General features: G+C 37.1%; 1 protein-coding gene across 1 annotated transcript in view; it reads right to left on the reverse strand.

Moving 5' to 3' along the window:
* The window catches only part of LOC137386399 (fatty acid synthase-like), a 32,660-nt gene that overhangs the window by 4,118 nt on the left and 8,240 nt on the right, over positions 1 to 20,302 (reverse strand). The window contains exons 8-29 of the mRNA XM_068072836.1: positions 19,738 to 19,964; positions 18,864 to 19,079; positions 18,071 to 18,301; positions 17,458 to 17,647; positions 16,368 to 16,597; positions 16,070 to 16,204; positions 12,653 to 12,819; positions 12,143 to 12,417; positions 11,449 to 11,565; positions 11,043 to 11,300; positions 10,760 to 10,927; positions 9,912 to 10,642; positions 9,623 to 9,806; positions 9,309 to 9,486; positions 8,650 to 8,800; positions 6,109 to 6,304; positions 4,705 to 5,021; positions 3,395 to 3,653; positions 3,057 to 3,280; positions 2,782 to 2,965; positions 2,258 to 2,409; positions 1,917 to 2,163 (exon numbers count right to left, since the gene is read on the reverse strand). Of these exons, the coding sequence (XP_067928937.1) occupies positions 1,917 to 2,163; positions 2,258 to 2,409; positions 2,782 to 2,965; positions 3,057 to 3,280; positions 3,395 to 3,653; positions 4,705 to 5,021; positions 6,109 to 6,304; positions 8,650 to 8,800; positions 9,309 to 9,486; positions 9,623 to 9,806; positions 9,912 to 10,642; positions 10,760 to 10,927; positions 11,043 to 11,300; positions 11,449 to 11,565; positions 12,143 to 12,417; positions 12,653 to 12,819; positions 16,070 to 16,204; positions 16,368 to 16,597; positions 17,458 to 17,647; positions 18,071 to 18,301; positions 18,864 to 19,079; positions 19,738 to 19,964 (5,037 nt within the window). The remainder of the gene's footprint in view (positions 1 to 1,916; positions 2,164 to 2,257; positions 2,410 to 2,781; positions 2,966 to 3,056; positions 3,281 to 3,394; positions 3,654 to 4,704; positions 5,022 to 6,108; positions 6,305 to 8,649; positions 8,801 to 9,308; positions 9,487 to 9,622; positions 9,807 to 9,911; positions 10,643 to 10,759; positions 10,928 to 11,042; positions 11,301 to 11,448; positions 11,566 to 12,142; positions 12,418 to 12,652; positions 12,820 to 16,069; positions 16,205 to 16,367; positions 16,598 to 17,457; positions 17,648 to 18,070; positions 18,302 to 18,863; positions 19,080 to 19,737; positions 19,965 to 20,302) is intronic.

Here is a 20,302-nt window from a genome sequence, read left to right on the forward strand (position 1 = left end):
TATTATATACAACAAACAGCAATAATGAAAGGAAAATATTATATGTTTATATCTCTCCCCCAGCAATAGGAGAAATGCAATATTGGCCAATATTAGAAGTAAAATGCACTGATATTATTAGAATAACCAATATTATTAATATAGTAATAGTATAAAACCAATGCACAGTTTTGTTTACATTTAAAAACGTCATAGCTAACAATATCAAGAAGTATCAAAAAGAATATCCAAACTTAGTAATAGTAATACAGTACTAATAGAAAACCAATGCACAATTTTGCAGAGATCTTTAACATAAAGCAAGTATGACCGTTCACGCGTCTTAAAGTTTTCTGCAAACTGGAGCGAAATAAAAAAAGGTTCTCGTCATAAAGGGGCGTTGTAGTTCAGCCCTAGCTTGTACATAAGTTGTAAAGAATTTCGGCTAACGTCTTAAATAATGAAGCCTTCGGTGATTAGACAAAAAACATAAGCTGATAAACTGTGTACCACAATTTCGTACCTATAAATCGGTTAACGCCTCAAACGGTCTACGTTTGTTACAGAAACCTTCGAATAAATTTGATTACGAGTAAACAATGCCATAGACTGGTGAAATGTGCACGTTATTTTTTCGCAAAATGCGCCTGACTTGATCGTTCTATTCTCTGTCGACCGCCGTTTCATTTTCCGGTCTTAACTTTTATTAAACTAAGCTTTTCAAGCGTTTTGTGACGATTTTTGTCCTAATAAATCTGTCTATTTGTGTATAATCCGATCAGATGGGTAAGTTTTTAGAGAACTTCGATAATTTACAAAGACTTGGTAACATATTTAAATAGGCCTATATGTGTTTTGTATCGTTATTATACTTTAACTAATCTACAAAACGATGGTTAAATTTGTTGATGAAATTTTCAGACAAGGGTTTGTCTCAGTGTTGATGAATAATTTTCGTAAGTTGTGTGCACATGCATTTGTCATAAAAACTCCCTAGCTCGTTTGGTCGTGTTATTATATCAGCACCAAAAGTTGGTATCTGAATGAGTTGCAGTGAATAATTTCTAATCTGTACTATTTGTATCGAATTGTCATTCCACGTGTCGTTTCTGAGGGTAATGCATAATGTAGCGTAGCAGTGGTCTACCTAAGGGTAAAGCATAATGTAGCGTAGCAGTGGTCTACCTAAGGGTAACGCATAATGTAGCGTAGCAGTGGTCTAATTAAGGGCAACACATATTGTAGCGTAGCAGTGGTCTACCTAAGGGTAACACATAATGTAGCGTAGCAGTGTTCTACCTAAGAGTAACACATATTGTAGCGTAGCAGTGGTTTACCTAAAGGTAACACATATTGTAGCGTAGCAGTGGTTTACCTAAGGGTAACACATAATGTAGCGTAGCAGTGGTCTACCTAAGGGTAACACATATTGTAGCGTAGCAGTGGTCTACCTAAGGGTAACACATAATGTAGCGTAGCAGTGGTCTACCTAAGGGTAACACATATTGTAGCGTAGCAGTGGTCTACCTAAGGGTAACACATAATGTAGCGTAGCAGTGTTCTACCTAAGAGTAACACATATTGTAGCGTAGCAGTGGTTTACCTAAAGGTAACACATATTGTAGCGTAGCAGTGGTTTACCTAAGGGTAACACATAATGTAGCGTAGCAGTGGTCTACCTAAGGGTAACACATATTGTAGCGTAGCAGTGGTCTACCTAAGGGTAACACATAATGTAGCGTAGCAGTGGTCTACCCAAGGGTAACGCATAATGTAGCGTAGCAGTGGTCTACCAAAACCACTGCTACGCTACATTCAACTGGTTTGTTCCGCTCTGGTGTTTGTGCCTGACTCTAAACCCAGTCACACATTTAACAAGATTGCGTAAGGAAGAGACAACAACTTTTACAAAATGAAACCGTTGCAGTCATATTTACCAGGAAGTCCATCTGAGTAACGCTTCTCACACATTCTCTCTATGGCAGAGTTAGCAAAGCCGTAGTTGATTTGTCCTTTATTCCCCATGGCCGCTACAACTGACGAAAAGACGACAAAACAGTCTAGGGAGTCAGCAGTGAGTTCTCTTGTCAGGCTGTCAAGGTTTAGTGTGCTCGTGACCTTTGGCTCCAGCACAGCCTTCAAGGAAGACTCTGTCTGATTTCCTACAATCGCATCTCCAAGTACCTGTAAGAATAAACCGTATAGATGCCATCACAAACCTGTGGAAATATCTGAAGAAATCAAGTTAAGGCGAGTTTAAGAAATAAATGCAACTTACCGCTGCCAGGTTAAATACCCCTCCAAGTGGTCCGATGTTTATGCATTCCTGCAACAACTTTTCAGCTTCTGTATAGCACGCTGCATTTCTCGTAGATGTAATGACATTCACCTTTTGGCAGCGCAACTGCTTCAAAACTTTGGCTTGGTAACCTGTCAAAGAATGCCATTTGTTATTTACCGTATATACATTGGTAACCTGTTAAAGCATGCCACTTTTATTTATATACATCGGTAACCTGTCAAAGCATGCCAGTTGTTATGTATATACATTAATAACCTGTCAAAGAATGCCATTTGGTATTCCTATACATTAATAACCTGTCACTCATGCCATTGATTATTTATATACATTGGTAACCTATCAAAACATGCTAGTTGTTCAGATACATCAGTTACCTGTCAAAGCATGACATTGGTTATTTCGATTAATTGGTCACCTGTTAGAACATGCCAATTGTTATTCAGATGCAACTAGTTGAGAAGTATGGAGAATTGCAAAGAACAGTTGTTTATTTTACCAACCATTTTTTACACCAGATCTCGATGTGAGGACCAGTTTTTTGGCACCTCGAGATGCAAGCCACTGAGCAAGTTCCAGTCCAAAGCCACCCAAACCACCGACTATGAGGTATGATTTTTCAGGATGGCAGAAAAATCTCGGCAGCACATCGATTGCCTCTGTTTGATTGAATAATTCATCCTTCACCTACGCAAGTAAGTATTCTCACATGAAAATCATTAACAATCTGTACAAAAGCCACCAGTACATATATGATGAACAGTAATACTATATCTACCTGAATGAGAACTTTTCCAATGTGTTTGCCATTTGCCATGAATCGGAATGCTTCCTCTAGCTGGTATTTCTCAAACTTGGTATACTTAAGAGGTGTCACAACTCCAGATTTTATTCCTGATGACACCAGCTGTCTCACTTCCTCCCATTCGATATTATCTTCATCAAACAGGGAGTCAAGCAAGATGCCATGGAAACTTGTGTTCTTTAAAAACACAGCCATACCTGGAGGAAAGTAAGTTTTGTCATACATATAACGACAAAACTAATGGAAACAGAGAGTAAGAGAAAAGAATATATAGAAAATATTTTTTAAGAAGAAATTATATTTCTAATTACCTAGAGAAGAGTTGTTGGACAAATCAAACTTTCCAAGCTCCAGAAACCTTCCGTGTAGAGAGAGGACTCTGAGGGAAGCCTGTAACATGTCTTCTGATAGAGAGTTGAGCACCACTTGCACTCCATCTCCATTCGTTAGTCGCATCACATCAAATTCAAACATCTGCGATCTGGAGTTCAAAATATTCTCTTTCTTTAGTTTTGGATACCTTGACAGCAGAAACTTCTGTTTCTCTTCGCTACTAACTGTAGTGAAAACCTGCAAAAAAAATAAAAATTGCCATATACTAATTAGTGGTTAAATCTGTCTCCAAGCTTTTTAGCTGTTTAAACAAATATAATAAATTAACCAAGTGCCAAATTGAACCTTGGTTGAGCATTATGATGGTAAATGCTACCAATCTTTAAACCAGAGTGCTGTCGATCTTTAAACCAGACCTCAAACCAGAGTGCTACCAATGCTTTTAGCAACAAGAATGCTGCCAGACCTCAAACCAGAGTGCTGCCGATGCTTTTAGAATAAAAATTTTTAGGAAGTTTGATATACGACTACTAGAAAGAACATATTTATGCGTTTTGCTCAGGAGGCCATATGGTCAGCAAAGTACTTAACAAAATATAAACTCAATTTTATAATAGTTCTCCAACTTTATATGAATTATAATAACTAAGGTAAAACTGCAATAACTACAAATTTAATTAGCTGGTGAAGTTTATAAGTTTTTAAGCAAAAGTATACAAGTCGGCCTACATGTATATATTTTTTGGTAAAAAAAGTGCAAATAATGGAAATAAAAATATGTAAAACTATTTGGAAACTAGAGCAGAAAAGACTGAGTGTAAAGTCTGTCAGAGGAGCACAACTCTTACTGTCAATACAGAGTGAGTTGGTTATTTTAAAGGTTAGAGCACACAGGGTGCTACAACATCCTAGAATTAGTGTACGTCGTGTTATAGTAGCAAAAAGACTGACCTTGACATCTGTGCATTCCAGTTTCTACTATAACATTTGGTAATATAAATTGTATCTTTTTGATATAAATTTTTAATAATTATATTTGGCAAAGTTTTTACTTTAAACCACAACATATTTTCAGAGTAGTTTAAGTTGTGATTTGAATTACTTTTTTCTGCTGCATTTTAGAAGGCTATAAAAATCCACTTACTCACAATCAGTCTGCGAATCATAATAAAATGGCTGGCATAAATATTAATCACTCCTTCTAATTTTTTAGCACTTACTGCTCACTTCAGCCAAATCTGTCTAATATTTCTTTAGTGAGCTTTATTCTCTAATCACATGTACTTACATGACAGTCGAGGCTTAGGGCAATGGCGATGGCTGCCTGGCCAACACCACCGCTGCCGGAATGAATAAGCACTGACTCTTTGGTTCTCAAGCGACCTCTAACGATAAGCGCGTAATAAGCACTAGAGTAAACGACTGGCACAGTTGCTGCCTCACTCATCGTCCAGTTTTCTGGCACATCCCAGAGGAACCTTTCGTCAGCACTGATAGTTGTAGCTAAAGCTTTAGCGGAGCAGAGTCCCATCACTCTCCTGTTGCTCGGTGGGCACCATCCCGCGAACTCAATACCAAGTAGGCAGTCTCTCATCTTCTCATAACCTGAAGAACAAACACCTTTATTCCTGCTTAGCTTTTGAAGGCTTCTTAACATGCACTTCACAGCTGAGGGTAGAGTGCACTACCCCTCGCAGTTTTTATAACTGTCATCTTGTGGAGGAGCTACTTACTATCTTTTGGCAGCTGGTGAGTTGTGACCATGCATGCACTCAATTTAAACAGGAAACTAAAGGTACCAAAAGGTAGAAAAGTTTATTCGAGACAAATTTTTGTGAAACATTGTTTAATGCAAACCTAATCTTGCTAAACTTTCTTGCAACTGCAACCAATGCCTCATGTTTAGTAGTTACTAGACACAAATAGATTACCAAGGAAGCAGAAACTTTGTAAGATGCTCTTTTGTCTCTAGAATCAGGTTTTAGAGTGCAAAGTGTTTGGTATGGTAAAAAAAGTGTTAGAAATATATACAGTATAAACTGTTAAGAATTATACAGTACAAACTGTTTAGGAATATGCAGTATGATCTGTTACGGAGTATGCAGTACAAACGGAATATACAGTACATACTGTTAGGAATATACAGTACAAACTGTTCAGGAATATGCAGTATGATCTGTTAGGGAGTATGCAGTATAAACAGGGAATATACAGTTCATAATGTTAGGAATATACAGTACAAACTGTTCAGGAATATGCAGTATGATCTGTTACGGAGTATGCAGTACAAACGGAATATACAGTACATACTGTTAGGAATATGCAGTACAAACTGTTCAGGAATGTGCAGAATGATCTGTTAGGGAGTCTGCAGTACAAACGGAATATACAGTACATACTGTTAGGAATATACAGTACAAACTGTTCAGGAATATGCAGTATGATCTGTTAGGGAGTATGCAGTATAAACAGGGAATATACAGTACATAATGTTAAGAATATACAGTACAAACTGTTCAGGAATATGCAGTATGATCTGTTAGGGAGTATGCAGTACAAACAGGGAATATTCAGTACATACTGTTAGGAATATACAGTACAAACTGTTCAGAAATATGCAGTGTGATCTGTTAGAGAATATGCAGTACAAACAGGGAATATACAGTACATACTATTAAGAAATATACCGTACCTGGAATAGACTCCGGAGCCAACTTTCCTGTAGCGAGCATAACATCTCTAAAGTTAAGGGCTGCATAGCCTGTGGTGCAGAGTTGTTGAAAACTGCATCCAGGTTTGCTGTGCTTGATAGGGGCCTCCATCCAGCAGAGACTAGAAAGACCTGATTCACTTGGGTTGTGGTTTACATTAGCCCATTGGCTACTCAGCTTGCCTGTCATAAAGGGGGTCATAAGGTATAGTACACTGTATATATATATATATAAATACATATATATAAATAAAAATAAATAGATATGTATAAACAAATATAAATAGATATATATATATACGTATATAACTAGAAATTCCCCTGTCATACAGTCTACGACCAAAGTGATATTGAAAAAACGAAAGGGTACTGCTGCTTGAGAAATGCAATATTATCAGTCAAATGACACTGCAGTGCAATAGGATAACTGCAATGGTAGCTGTAATGTACTGGGTGTTATTATGTACAACAAACAGCAATAATGAAAGGAAAAGATTATATGTTTATATTTCTCCCCTGCAATAGGAGAAATGCAATATTAGAAATAAAATGGCAAGCTGCTGTGTAATATACACAGTTTGAAAGTTGGTTGCGTTGAATGCAGAATGGTTTTGACAGCGATCTGTAACCAAAGTGAAGAAATGGGTCATGATCACAGAAACCATGGTTAAGTCGGGTGTGTGAGATTTAGAGTTATCTACACTAGCAGAAGGAGAAAATTCTCAGTAATTTTGTAAAAAAAGAATTTGATTCCAGCTTAATTACAGCAGATTTTATGGTCAATAAACTGAATGCATGTTTACCATTAGTGCGAAAACATAGTTTTGAGAGAACTGGTGTTAAAGTTTGAGAAACGAAAACCAATGCACAACTTTGTTTACATTTCAAAGCATCATAGCAACCAATATCAACAAGTTGTGATATTCATCTAAATTTTTGTATTTATATGCAAAGAATTATGCTGAATTTAAAAATCTAAACAGATTTTAGTTGGTTGTCATAGAAATAACTGTATATCTATAAGAAAGTGTAGGCCTATAACTTAATTATGCAGATATTAAAAACGGCTTGGCAGTACCGCGATATTGGGCACAGCCGTAACATCATCAAAAAAATCTTTAGAAAAATAATAACATTAGCATATTGCCCAACATCGGTCACTATATACTTTGATCTTGTGATTTCGAATGATTATTCTTATAATTAAATCTTATAATAATCTTATAAAATTGAATAATTATTCTTATAATTAAATATTGCAATAATCTTATAGGAATCGTTAAGAAAATATCATCGTCATTTCCTTTACTTTCACTGCTTTGGACATCAGTTGGAATACCAAAGTACTCATTATGAGTGTCCAAAATGTCAGAGTTATCTTTAAAATTGGCAAAAAAGAAACGATTACTTTTCAGTACTTCTACGTTTATTACAGAAACCTTCGGCAATTGGACAATGCCATAGACTGATGAAATGTGCACGTTTTTCTCGTGAAATACGCACGACTTCATGGTTCTACTCTCTGTCGCACGGCCTTATTAGCGTTTTGTTGGCCAATCTTAAGTTTGATTAAAAAAGGCTTGTCAAGTTTTAAGGGCGATTTTAGGCCAAATTAATCTGTCTATTTTTGTATAATCCGATCAGATGGGTAAGGTTTAGGATATTGCCTACAAATTTCAAAGACTTGTTAACATATTTAAATAGGTTTATATGTGTTTTGTATCGTTATTATACTTAAACGACTCCATTAAAAATGGTTAAATTTGTTGATGGGATTTCTGTACAAGGGTTTGCGACGGTGTTGATGAATAATTTTCGTAAGTTGTGTGCACATGCATTTATCATAAAGCTCCAAAACAATCGCTTCGCTCGTGTTTGGTCATGGGATAAGCCCTAGACTCCTTTCTTACCTGTGTGCATGGGAAGGTATTTATATGAGCCCTAGACTCCTTTCTTACCTGTGTGCATGGGAAGGTATTTATATGAACCCCAGACTACTTTCTTACTTGTCTGCATGAGAAGTTATTTATATGAACCCCAGACTACTTTCTCACCTGTCTGCATGGGAAGGTATTTATATGAGCCCCAGACTTCTTTCTCACCTGTCTGCATGGGAAGGTATTTATATGAACCCCAGACTACTTTCTTACTTGTCTGCATGAGAAGTTATTTATATGAACCCCAGACTACTTTCTCACCTGTCTGCATGGGAAGGTATTTATATGAGCCCCAGACTTCTTTCTCACCTGTCTGCATGGGAAGGTATTTATACGAGCCCCAGACTACTTTCTTACCTGTCTGCATGGGAAGGTTTTTATATGAGCCCCAGACTCCTTTCTTACCTGTCTGCATTGGAAGGTATTTATATGAACCCTAGACTCCTTTCTTACCTGTGTGCATGAGAAGTTATTTATATGAACCCCCGACTACTTTCTCGCCTGTCTGCATTGGAAGGTATTTATATGAACCCTATACTTCTTTCTCACCTGCCTGCATGGGAAGGTGTTTATATGAACCCCAGACTCTTTTCTCACCTGTCTCCATGGGAAGGTATTTATAAGAGCCCCAAATGCCTTTTTTAAACACATTCATGACGAGGTCTTTCTTTTTGATTCTTCTTATTTCAGGGGAGTTAGCAGGAGGCAGCTTGTCAGGTCCAGCATTCAGTATACATCTGAGAGAAAAATAGAATTATACCAAATGCTGTCTAAGGTTCATTTATGAAACAAGAATGCATTGCCAAAGAGAGTTCAGGATCGTAAAAGCTAAACCAATCAGCTGCTGGCAGAATTTGAACTTTCATAATTTTGAAATTAAACTCTGAGTTGCTGCTTTTCTGCATTGCCCTGCTCTGCTGCTTTGTGCCAAGCTCTGCTATCATCTCATAATTTGCTGAAGTTTACAATTTCAAGCAGTTAAAACTGTAAACCTACATTTTTTTAATAACATTGTAGTGGCTAATAAAATAAATAATATCACATAGATTAAGTCACTAAAACAAGATAAAGCAAACATTAACAAAGTTTACTTTGTTAATTATTTGTTTTTGCTGTCTTTATTTGACCATTACAGTTAACTATTTTATATAAACCTTCAGTGGCCTTTGAAAGAGATAACAACAACGACAAAACCGAAAAATTGAAATGTAATTAGAATCAGTAATGATTTCAGTTAGGCATTACCTCAGCTTTGCTCCCATCATCTCTTGTCTTAAACAGTTGACTAGTCCAATCACACCATTGGCATCGTCAGCAACTATCCATAGCCTCTTGTCCTCAGTAGAAGTAAGAGAAGCCAATTTCTTTTTGAGTGGCTCCAGCCAGCTTGTACCAACACCAGATACTGATATCTCTTCTTCTTCTTCTACTGTTTAACATATATATTCAACGATGAACGTAAGGATTAGGACGGCGATCGCTGCCTAGACGCTGTGATACTAAAATATAACACAATGAAAAATGGTTTACCAAGTAGTTACATCCTCCTAGCCGCTTACCAGGTTCAAGCTGTTTGACCCTCCAAAGCATCAAAGTCTGAACGGGGTCTTCCACTTGATAGACGAGCTGGAAGTCTCGATTCAACAACTGAGCCATAGCCTTTAGTTCAGCATTATACTCGACAGTGAGCAGAAATCCACCAGGCCGCAGCATCTGCTTTGCTAACTCTATTCCATTGTCCACCTTAAATAATAACACTTGATCAATAGCAAAAAGCAAGTTGCTTAAATAGGCGTTTCTCAGCCAAAACAAAGAAGCTCTTTGTAACAACTAAAGGGAAGAAGGTACCTGAAAGAGATGGGAGCCAAGCACCAAATCATAGTCTGTGGCAGGAAGTTGCTTGATGCTGTACTCTGATTGGGTGACAGAAACTCTTGGATTGGTGTGCGCAGCTGCTTCATCATTGAGAGTTAGCCACACTGTATACTCTGGGCACACTCGTGGTGTTTTATCACAGAAAGCCAACACTTCCTGGTACCAGGGAGTTTGGCTCAATCTTACCAGCTCTATAAATTTTACATGATTAGAGGGCTTGTCTTCAAAAACTAGGTCTAAGGCTGGCTTTGAATATTCAGGAGCAAAGATTGATCGAAGCAGAAGGTCATCGGTAACGTTAACAAGACCATGGTGAGAACCAATCGAGTTGTTTCCAATCGTGTGCAGGCAGTTGAGCAAAACAAACTTCTGATCTCTAAGAAATATGTCCGCTGGAGTTGCTACATCTCTGTTGCTACTGGGCAACTCTGAGAGCTGCTGGATTAAAGGCATAGGCACTTCCAGGGCAGTTGCCTGGCCATCTAGGCACTTCAACTTCGATCGAGCAGCAGATACACAGCAGTCCAAGTAATCTTGCAAATACGGGGTTAGAGAGACTTTTCTTTCGTTAGAAACAAACTCATATGTTTGCAAAACTGGTGCTTTGTGACTTTTTCTCCTTGGCATGGCAGTCGTGTAAAGACCAAATATTTGAACTCCTGCTGTCTGAATGAGTTTTAAAGCTGGTTGTGTGATGACCTCGACTGTAACACAAAAAAATTGAAAAGCCGTTGTGTTTAATCTGGTGATATGTCGGAATCGCTTCATGTATGCAAGGGAAGAAACTCCTAAAAAGCAAACATATTACTGACCTCTGTGACCTCCTGTGCATGATGCTTGAGGGACAAGTTTTCCAGGGTCAATTCTGACGTTGCTAATCCTTGTCGGTACTTGGAGAGACCTGTCATCGGAGCGGAGAATAGCCACCTGCAGCATTGTGTCTAGGAATGATATCCAATCATTGTCCCATTTCAACCAGCCGGAGTCTCCTACAGACAAAACCACCGCACTTTATGTTTCGCATGTTTTCAAAGAATGCGCTAATTGTCAAACAGCAACAACTAAAAACAACCATTTGGCTGGCATTTTAAAACTCGCTCTTACCATTAGACATAGCCTGAAGAATTCCTTGAAACTGTCCTTCATACTCGTAACCTCTTAGCCTCAGATCCTGGTAGACATCCTCAGCATCAAGAGGTATCCCAGAAGACACCTCACTTGTTCTTTTTGATGGGAAGTTGAACAATGCTTCCTCACCATTGCTGATTGCACAGATCTGTCCAGACGCTTTCACTTTGTCATTCTCGATGACCTCAAATGCTCCAGTCGAAGGCAGCAAACTTACAAGTAGCACCACTTCTCCTGCGCAACATACATGTAAGTTCAAACAACCTTCTTTCTCAAAATTACTTTACTTTCTTATCTTCATAAATGTATCTGGATCAAGAGCTACAGGTTTTCTTGGTGTTATTTTATGAATACAACACTTTCTTTTAGGCAATTCGCTTACCTTCTTTTTGAAGCAAAGTAGCCTCCAATATTGAGATATTATCAAATCGCACTGGTAGAGTTGTGTACTCTTGTCCTAGTGAGAGAGCTAAAGTCTTCCAGGCCAGAACCAGGTAACCTGACATACATACGAAGGAGTTCAAGTGGTTGTGACAAGAATAAAGGATCAAACAGCTATGAATATTGTAATACACAATGTTTATTTTACACTTTATTCTATGTTTTTAGCTTTACGAGATACTCTTTGAATCTATAACTTTTCTTTTTACTTATTTTCTAGTTTTTATTTAGTTTATTAGATTCCTTCGTTTTTCCTAACTTTTTATTTTAAATTTCTTTATATTTATAATACTCAACCATTAATAATAGTACAAATAAAAGATATGGGCAGACAACTCACAAATGATAGTACAGGTATAAATTATTGCCCAGCTGGAATATTTGCATAATAAATCTACTTCTGGATTTGTTTTGCTGACAAAAATTTCAAACCAGTTAATCACATTTTTTTAATTTAATATCAGCTTTCAAATTTCTCTGATTAATGTGATTAATGAATGTGATTAACACATTCACACACTTTATACGGATTCATAGCACTTGGGTGTTTACATAAAAAGCTGGTTTTTGTGAAAACTTCTCAATATAAGTTACAATGCCATACTGATAGCTGTCAAATAGAGATAGAGACTGACCTGTAGCAGGGTACAGAATACGTCCATCAATCATGTGACCAACTAGATAGCGGTTTACATTCTCCTGGCTGTCCTCAAGAGATATGGAATACGCTACTCGCCCGCAACCATTCTCACCGAGCTTGAACTCAAAGTCTTTTTCAGTCGGAACATCATAGCTAATGGAGTGGTCCCAATGGATGAGTGATGAAATTGAGGGAGTCCCTCTGGATACTGGATAACTTACAGGATTATAAAGTGCTGACACTTTAGGATTAAATCCAACCTGGTATAACCTACAAATAATCATCAGCGGTCTGACATTTACTCTGTTCCGCAAGAAATGAAGTTCAGTGACCTACGACCTCAAGTCTCAGAGATGAAACAGAGATGTCTGTTTTGTTATTGACCTTGCCTCCTGCAATATCCAGTTTACGGTAGTCTCGTGGCAGTCATATTTTATGGCAGCCATAGAGATACCAAACATTTGTATGAAGCGCTTGAATATTCTAAAAGGAGTTTGCTGCTTACTTTCCGATTGCTTCAAAGAATGTGCTCAAATTATCCCCACAATTCTTCTTTTGGAGTCCAATATTTACGCTGTCCGGGCTCAGAGATCTTTTGAGCAAAGCCTGCAGGAGGGCATGAGGAGCAATCTCAACAGTCACTGCATCGGCTGGTATGAACGTCAGTGCTTCCTGTACAATAGAAACATAAGGTAGCGGAGTCTCTACATTATACAAAATTAATTTGCTTTTAGATCTCCTCTCTATGTTGAGATTTATCCTCTCTATGTGCAAGTCAACGGTTGAAACAAATATTTCTATAAATTATTTATTAACATACTTTATTCCATTCCAATGCAAAAGACTTGTAAATAATTTTTGTAGAGAATTACATGCAACATTAAAACAGAGCTATTATATAAAACTCGGTAAAAACAAAGCTATGTGTATCTAAACTAAGTTAATCAAACAGTGATAAATAAGAGATGGTTTGTACTGTTACTTTAGCTTAAAATGCGTGAAGAGTTGTAGATGCTCAATCACGCTTAAGTTTTGATGTAAAGGTAGCTTGCTGCAACTTAAACTCTGTGAAGGCAAAACTAACATAATATATACAGATATATTTTTATTACTTTTACATTTTATATACTCTCTTTTTAATCTTCACCAGTTGTCTCAGTATTATTTACAAAAAACAGCATTTTAAATAACCTCAAACGTCATGGTAATCATTGCTCTGAGTGTAGATTTGAATATATGACTGAATTAATCTTCCTATGTGAGATAGTTCACATGTCAAAGTGATCATAGGTAGAGAGGTTAACTCTACTAGTGTGAGGGTTTGAATGTACTAGTGAAAAGGTTTAACTGCACTGGTGTGGGGGTTTCAATGTACTGGTATGGTGGTAGTTGGACTCTACTGGTGTGGTGGTAGTTGGACTCTACTGGTATAGTGGTAGTTGGACTCTACTGGTGTGAGGGTTTCAATGTACTGGTGTGGTGGTAGTTGGACTCTACTGGTGTGAGGGTTTCAATGTACTGGTGTGGTGGTAGTTGGACTCTACTGGTGTGAGGGTTTCAATGTACTGGTATGGTGGTAGTTGGACTCTACTGGTGTGAGGGTTTCAATGTACTGGTGTGGTGGTAGTTGGACTCTACTGGTGTGAGGGTTTCAATGTACTGGTGTGGTGGTAGTTGGACTCTACTGGTGTGAGGGTTTCAATGTACTGGTGTGGTGGTAGTTGGACTCTACTGGTGTGAGGGTTTCAATGTACTGGTGTGGTGGTAGTTGGACTCTACTGGTGTGAGGGTTTCAATGTACTGGTATGGTGGTAGTTGGACTCTACTGGTGTGAGGATTTGAATGTACTGGTATGGTGGTAGTTGGACTCTACTGGTATGGTGGTAGTTGGACTCTACTGGTGTGGTGGTAGTTGGACTCTACTGGTGTGGGGGTTTCAATGATACATTAATAAACTTAATTTAATGCGCTAGCTCAAACGTTTTATTGATATAGGGAAAATTTTGTTTGATAAATGCATATACTACCTAGCGCGAAATATTTTAAAGAAGTTATAAGTTTTTTCTTCTTTTATTTTACTGTCTACATTGAGAAAAGCAGACAACTCTTTGCAGATCTGTCACATTTTGTGGCTGTTCACCAAACTTACATGAAGATAATATTAATAACATTTTAGTTCAGCAGTTTCACGAGTAAGTTATAGATTTATAGATTTAGCTCCTTCCTTATCATATTACACTTGGGTGTAGAGTGTAATTGATTTGGTATTGAACAATTATAGACATGGAACCGTGATTGGGTGTAGAGTGTAATTGATTTGGTATTGACCAATTATAGACATGGAACCGTGATTGGGTGTAGAGTGTAATTGATTTGGTATTGAACAATTATAGTCATAGAACAGTGGTTGGATGTAGAGTGTAATTGATTTGGTATTGACCAATTATAGACATGGAACCGTGATTGGGTGTAGAGTGTAATTGATTTGGTATTGAACAATTATAGTCATAGAACAGTGGTTGGATGTAGAGTGTAATTGATTTGGTATTGACCAATTATAGACATGGAACCTTGGTTGGGTGTAGAGTGTAATTGATTTGGTATTGACCAATTATAGACATGGAGCCGTGTTTGGATGTAGAGTGTAATTGATTTGGTATTGACCAATTATAGACATGGAGCCGTGATTGGGTGTAGAGTGTAATTGATTTGGTATTGAACAATTATAGTCATAGAACAGTGGTTGGATGTAGAGTGTAATTGATTTGGTGTTGACCAATTATAGACATGGAACCGTGATTGGATGTAGAGTGTAATTGATTTGGTATTGACCAATTATAGACATGGAACCTTGGTTGGGTGTAGGGTGTAATTGATTTGGTATTGACCAATTATAGACATCGAACAGTGGTTGGATGTAGAGTGTAATTGATTTGTTATTGAACAATTATAGTCATGGAACTGTGGTTGGGTGTAGAGTGTAATTGATTTGGTATTGACCAATTATAGACATGGAACCGTGATTGGATGTAGAGTGTAATTGATTTGGTATTGACCAATTATAGACATGGAACCTTGGTTGGGTGTAGGGTGTAATTGATTTGGTATTGACCAATTATAGACATCGAACAGTGGTTGGATGTAGAGTGTAATTGATTTGTTATTGAACAATTATAGTCAAGGAACTGTGGTTGGGTGTAGAGTGTAATTGATTTGGTATTGACCAATTATAGACATGGAACCGTGATTGGATGTAGAGTGTAATTGATTTGGTATTGACCAATTATAGACTCGGGGCAGTGGTTGGATGTAGAGTGTAATTGATTTGTTATTGAACAATTATAGTCATAGAACTGTGGTTGGGTGTAGAGTGTAATTGATTTGTTATTGACCAATTATAGTCATAGAACTGGGATTGGATGTAGAGTGTAATTGATTTGTTATTGAACAATTATAGTCATAGAACTGTGATTGGATGTAGAGTGTAATTGATTTGTTATTGAACAATTATAGTCATAGAACTGTGGTTGGGTGTAGAGTGTAATTGATTTGTTATTGACCAATTATAGTTATAGAACTGTGATTGGATGTAGAGTGTAATTGATTTGTTATTGAACAATTATAGTCATAGAACTGTGATTGGATGTAGAGTGTAATTGATTTGTTATTGAACAATTATAGTCATAGAACTGTGGCGTGTCTTATAACAGGCTTTCTTTAACATGATATTGACAGGTAAAGATTCTTTTTGTCATCATTGTCATCATTGTCATTATTGGTAATCAGATAAACAGCACCCGCCTTATAAGCAAGAGATTCCAGCCTCAAAAACTTGTTGATAGGTGTCAGTTGAACAGGAAGCTTACTATGATGGGAGCAGCTGAGGTGCTCTCATTCTAGAAACAAATAAAGCTAAGTTTACCTGGAACAGTACAGGGCTGATAAGATTGTTGGCATGATAGTCAGCTGAAGAATACTGGTGAAGTGCTGAGCCCCAGTGTTCTACTGGTACAGATGTACTGACCCATTTAGAGTGTCTCTTCTTGGCCTTGATTACCTGTAGTACGGTACTGAAGCTTTCAGTAACAGTGAAGAAAGCAGGGCAGTTGTAGCTATTCCAATCTACACAGCTTCAGTAATACTGTCATACTGTTAAGTTTAAATGACAGCATTGTTATTGGTTACTTACTGTCAGAGGTTTATGTCAAATGAAGCCATACCTTAAAAAGGCAGTCTTTAAGCTTTGGAGCGACATGCACCATGTCATTGGAGTGAAAGGCTATGCCATTGCTCGATACTTCCTTAGCAAAGCAGCCTTCATTCTTCAGCTCCCCCACAAAGCTTCTGACAGCCTCTACAGGTCCGGGTATTGTGACGGTTTTTTCTGCATTATGACAGGCTGGCACAACTCCTTCTGGACATCGTCTTTTAGCCTCCTGCCATGTCAAACCTTTGATAAAGTAAAATAACATTGCAAGTTTTATTATTCTTAAAGAAGGCGTGACAGAAGTAAAAATGGTTTCAGAGCAAACAAATCTATTTTAATCAAGTACACTTTGTTACAGATACATTTGTAAGTTCAAATGAACACTAGAGCAGGTAAATAACAAACTCAAAATATGGTCATCTATGTGTAGGCACTACATGTAGTTGACTAAATTTAAGCAGTCAACTGTCAACTCAGCTAATTACAATACTTTATGCTATAAATGATGTCGTAAGACTCCACTGTTTTTGTTTCTACACTGGAAGCTTCTGCAGCATCTTCTGTTAGAGCTTAGCATAATATCATGTACATGTCAATTCATATGTTTATGTCCATATGTAAATCTATGTTCATATACATGTATATGTCAATATACATGTATACATCTATGTCAGTGTATATGTTCATGCATGTATATCTCCATATATATGTTGTCTACATATATATGTATACATCGTATATATATGCATACCATATATGGCCATATATACACATATATAGGCAATATATATGTGTATTCAAGTATATATCAATCTACTAATGTATAAACATGTCAATGTATATGTCTATGCATATTTGCATGATTTTTCATGTATATCTTAATTAATTGGTTAATGTTTATGGCCAAGTATATGTTTAGACATAATTATGTCTACTTACAGATTCATGTAGATGCCTATGTATATGTCTATGTATATGTCTATGTCTATGTATAAGGGCGTAAACATAGACATTCACATTGACATAAACTGGGAAGCTTACATATTAATCGCTTATGATCAGCAGCGAGTCCATTTTTGTTATCACATCATGAAACTGCTTACCAACAGCGGCCATGGCACCAGGTTCAAGGTTAGCATCCAATATGCATCTTCCTCGCCAATACGCTGCCAATACGGTTTCTTGAGCAGTTAGTGACCCATCTGCGTAACCACAGCCCAGCTCCCCAACAGAGTGACCAATCACACCGTCAGGGGTGAGCCCCATGACAGATAGGGTGTCTACTAGGGCCACCTGTAAAAAGAACCACTTTTACCCGTTGGTATTCTCTCAAAAGCATAAGAATGCTTCTTAGCAGCCCGTATTAAAGGCTGACTTGCAACAAAATACATATTACAGTTATTTTGTATCAAAAGATTCACCATGTCTTACTCGGCTGTGTTGTAGGTGCAAAATATGTGGAAATGTGATTACAAGCTCCTAAAAGCTCAAAAACGAACAGTTAATAGCCGCCATCACGAAACTGCCGTAGATTAGAATCTCTTTCCAAAACGGTTCAAATGGGACATAGCTAAACAAGATGGCTTCTGTTTACACTTTCATGCAATGTTTTAAATTTAAATCATCTTGCATATAGGACAAGTAGAAAGCTCTGACAAATGGCAAGCTCTGACAAGCGGCAGACATTGTTACAACAATTCACAACAAACCACTTACCTGTATAGCTGCGATAGACACAAACGAATTGATGATGTTATCGAACACAGTACTGTCATCACCAGTGAAAAGCTTGGAAAGCTCAATGTTATATGGTCGCAGATACTCATCAACCATTGAGATTGACTGCGCAAAGGCATCTAGCTGCATCAGGTCTCTGGCCATTCCATACCACTGACATCCCATACCAGTAAATATGTACCAAAGGTTTCTGTTGTCTTTTGAGCATTCCTACAGTAAAGCATTGCATAGTACCCGAGCTGGCTAGAGAAGACAACTTCAATTGCATAACCAGCAATGGTATAGTTACTGATTACTAGTCAAGTACATGTATAGTGCCTGAACTATAAAATTATGACAAGAAAAGTCTTTTAAAAATAATCTTGCAAATTATTAAAAAAGCTGAAACCATGCATATCTCGAGTGCTTGTTATGAAAATTTTAAAAGAAACAATCCCTTACCAACCAACAATAGTAGATAACTGCTTCTGTATTTTTTTGGCATTTAACTTTCTTTCATAACACAACAAATTTTAAATAGCAAAACTTTGACAAAGATATTATATCCGTTTGTAAAAGTAAACATTTTATTTAAGATTTTTATCCAAATTTTTAGTACAAGTACAACTAAAATGCTGTAAACAAGTACAATTGAAGTATAGTTTGTTAGAAACCTGCAAGATATTACAATAAGTCAAAATTTACATTTTTAATTTAAAAATAGTCTCTAAACACTGTACAATTACAGCTTTTGGTATTAGCCATAGGGTCATACTGCAGCTGGAAGGGATACCTTGATGTCCATGATTTGGTGGTCAGGATGATTTAAGATTGTGTAGCCTCTGTAGGGCTGAGAAACACAGCTCTGATCTGATGACTGACTGAGAAGTGAAAAAAGCTCCACATCTTTTGAGTGTTGAGTGTTTACAGTTTCAAACATGCATTCCAGTGATTCCTCAGTTCGTCCACAGTATGTCAGTAGCCTGAGTTCCTGACAATTACTTTTCTCCTAACAAGTTAGAGCGTATCTATCATGTAAGATAGTATATTATACAGTATTTGCAAATAATAATGGTGAATATTTTTACATCTGTTTTTATGCAGTTTTCACATTTGTAAAATCATCAAGACCATTGCTAAGTGTAAAAGCAACCATTTGCATACCCCAGTCAGTACAACAAGTTTTCTGTTTTTCAAATGAACACACACCATAGTCTCAACTTATTTACTTTAGTTCTGAATAAATAAATAGGAGAAAGTGTTGATGAACATAGCGGTTGCTGACTTAACAAAACATGTGTGTTGAGCATGGAAGAGGCATCATCATTTGAGAACCAAGCTTTACTGTATCTACTATAAACTTCCACGGCATTAGAAGAACTTAAAACCTGCCCAATGACGCTTTTTTATGAGAACGTGAGCTTATGTAATTCCAGGAAACTATGTTACAAAAAGCATAAAAAATAACAAGTTATCTTCTTTTTGATTTAAAGTGTTGCGAACAGAGAACACAACTCCTCACAAACACAAGAATACTTGTTTAAACCAATTAAATATTATAGACACTTCATTACAAGAATTTACTGAAACGTATTTACACTGGGTCAAATTATTGTTGCTAGTAATTGAAAAGTTTACATGGTCAAACAAACTGCCTTATGGCTAACCTTTGCTTGTGCCACTTTGGTATTAAGAACAGAGTGTACATTTGTTCCACCAAAGCCAAAGGAACTGATAGCCACCAGACCTCCATCCCATCCTGTATTTTCAGACACCACACAAAGCCTGCCATCCCGTAAGGCAGGTATCTTAGAGTTTGGATGTTTGTAGTGTAAATTTGCTGCAAGTGTGCCTTCTTCACTACAGACGAGCACCTTTGTAACTGATGCGAGACCTGCGGCGGATAATCGTATCAGTAAAGACATAAATAATGTTGATCAGTCACTAATGCAAGCTATAAAACTAGAGGTGCTTGGTATATAACCAAGGATGAAGACTAATATCTAAAAAAGAGATTGCGACTCCAACATTCACCTTCACGATATCCGCGTAACTAGGAAACTAGAGCTAGGAAGGTTGTTTCCAAGTCTAAAAAATGACTATTCATGAAACCAGATTAACTGCTGCAAATTGATGTTTTAGATTTAAAATCTTATACAACTTATTAATTGCAAGGTTATGCTTACTCTTTTAATAAAAAGGTAAAGAGATCACCCAAGATGGTGCATGACT

This window comes from Watersipora subatra, chromosome 1 (assembly GCF_963576615.1).
Source record: "Watersipora subatra chromosome 1, tzWatSuba1.1, whole genome shotgun sequence".
NCBI classification, from domain to species: Eukaryota; Metazoa; Bryozoa; class Gymnolaemata; order Cheilostomatida; family Watersiporidae; genus Watersipora; species Watersipora subatra.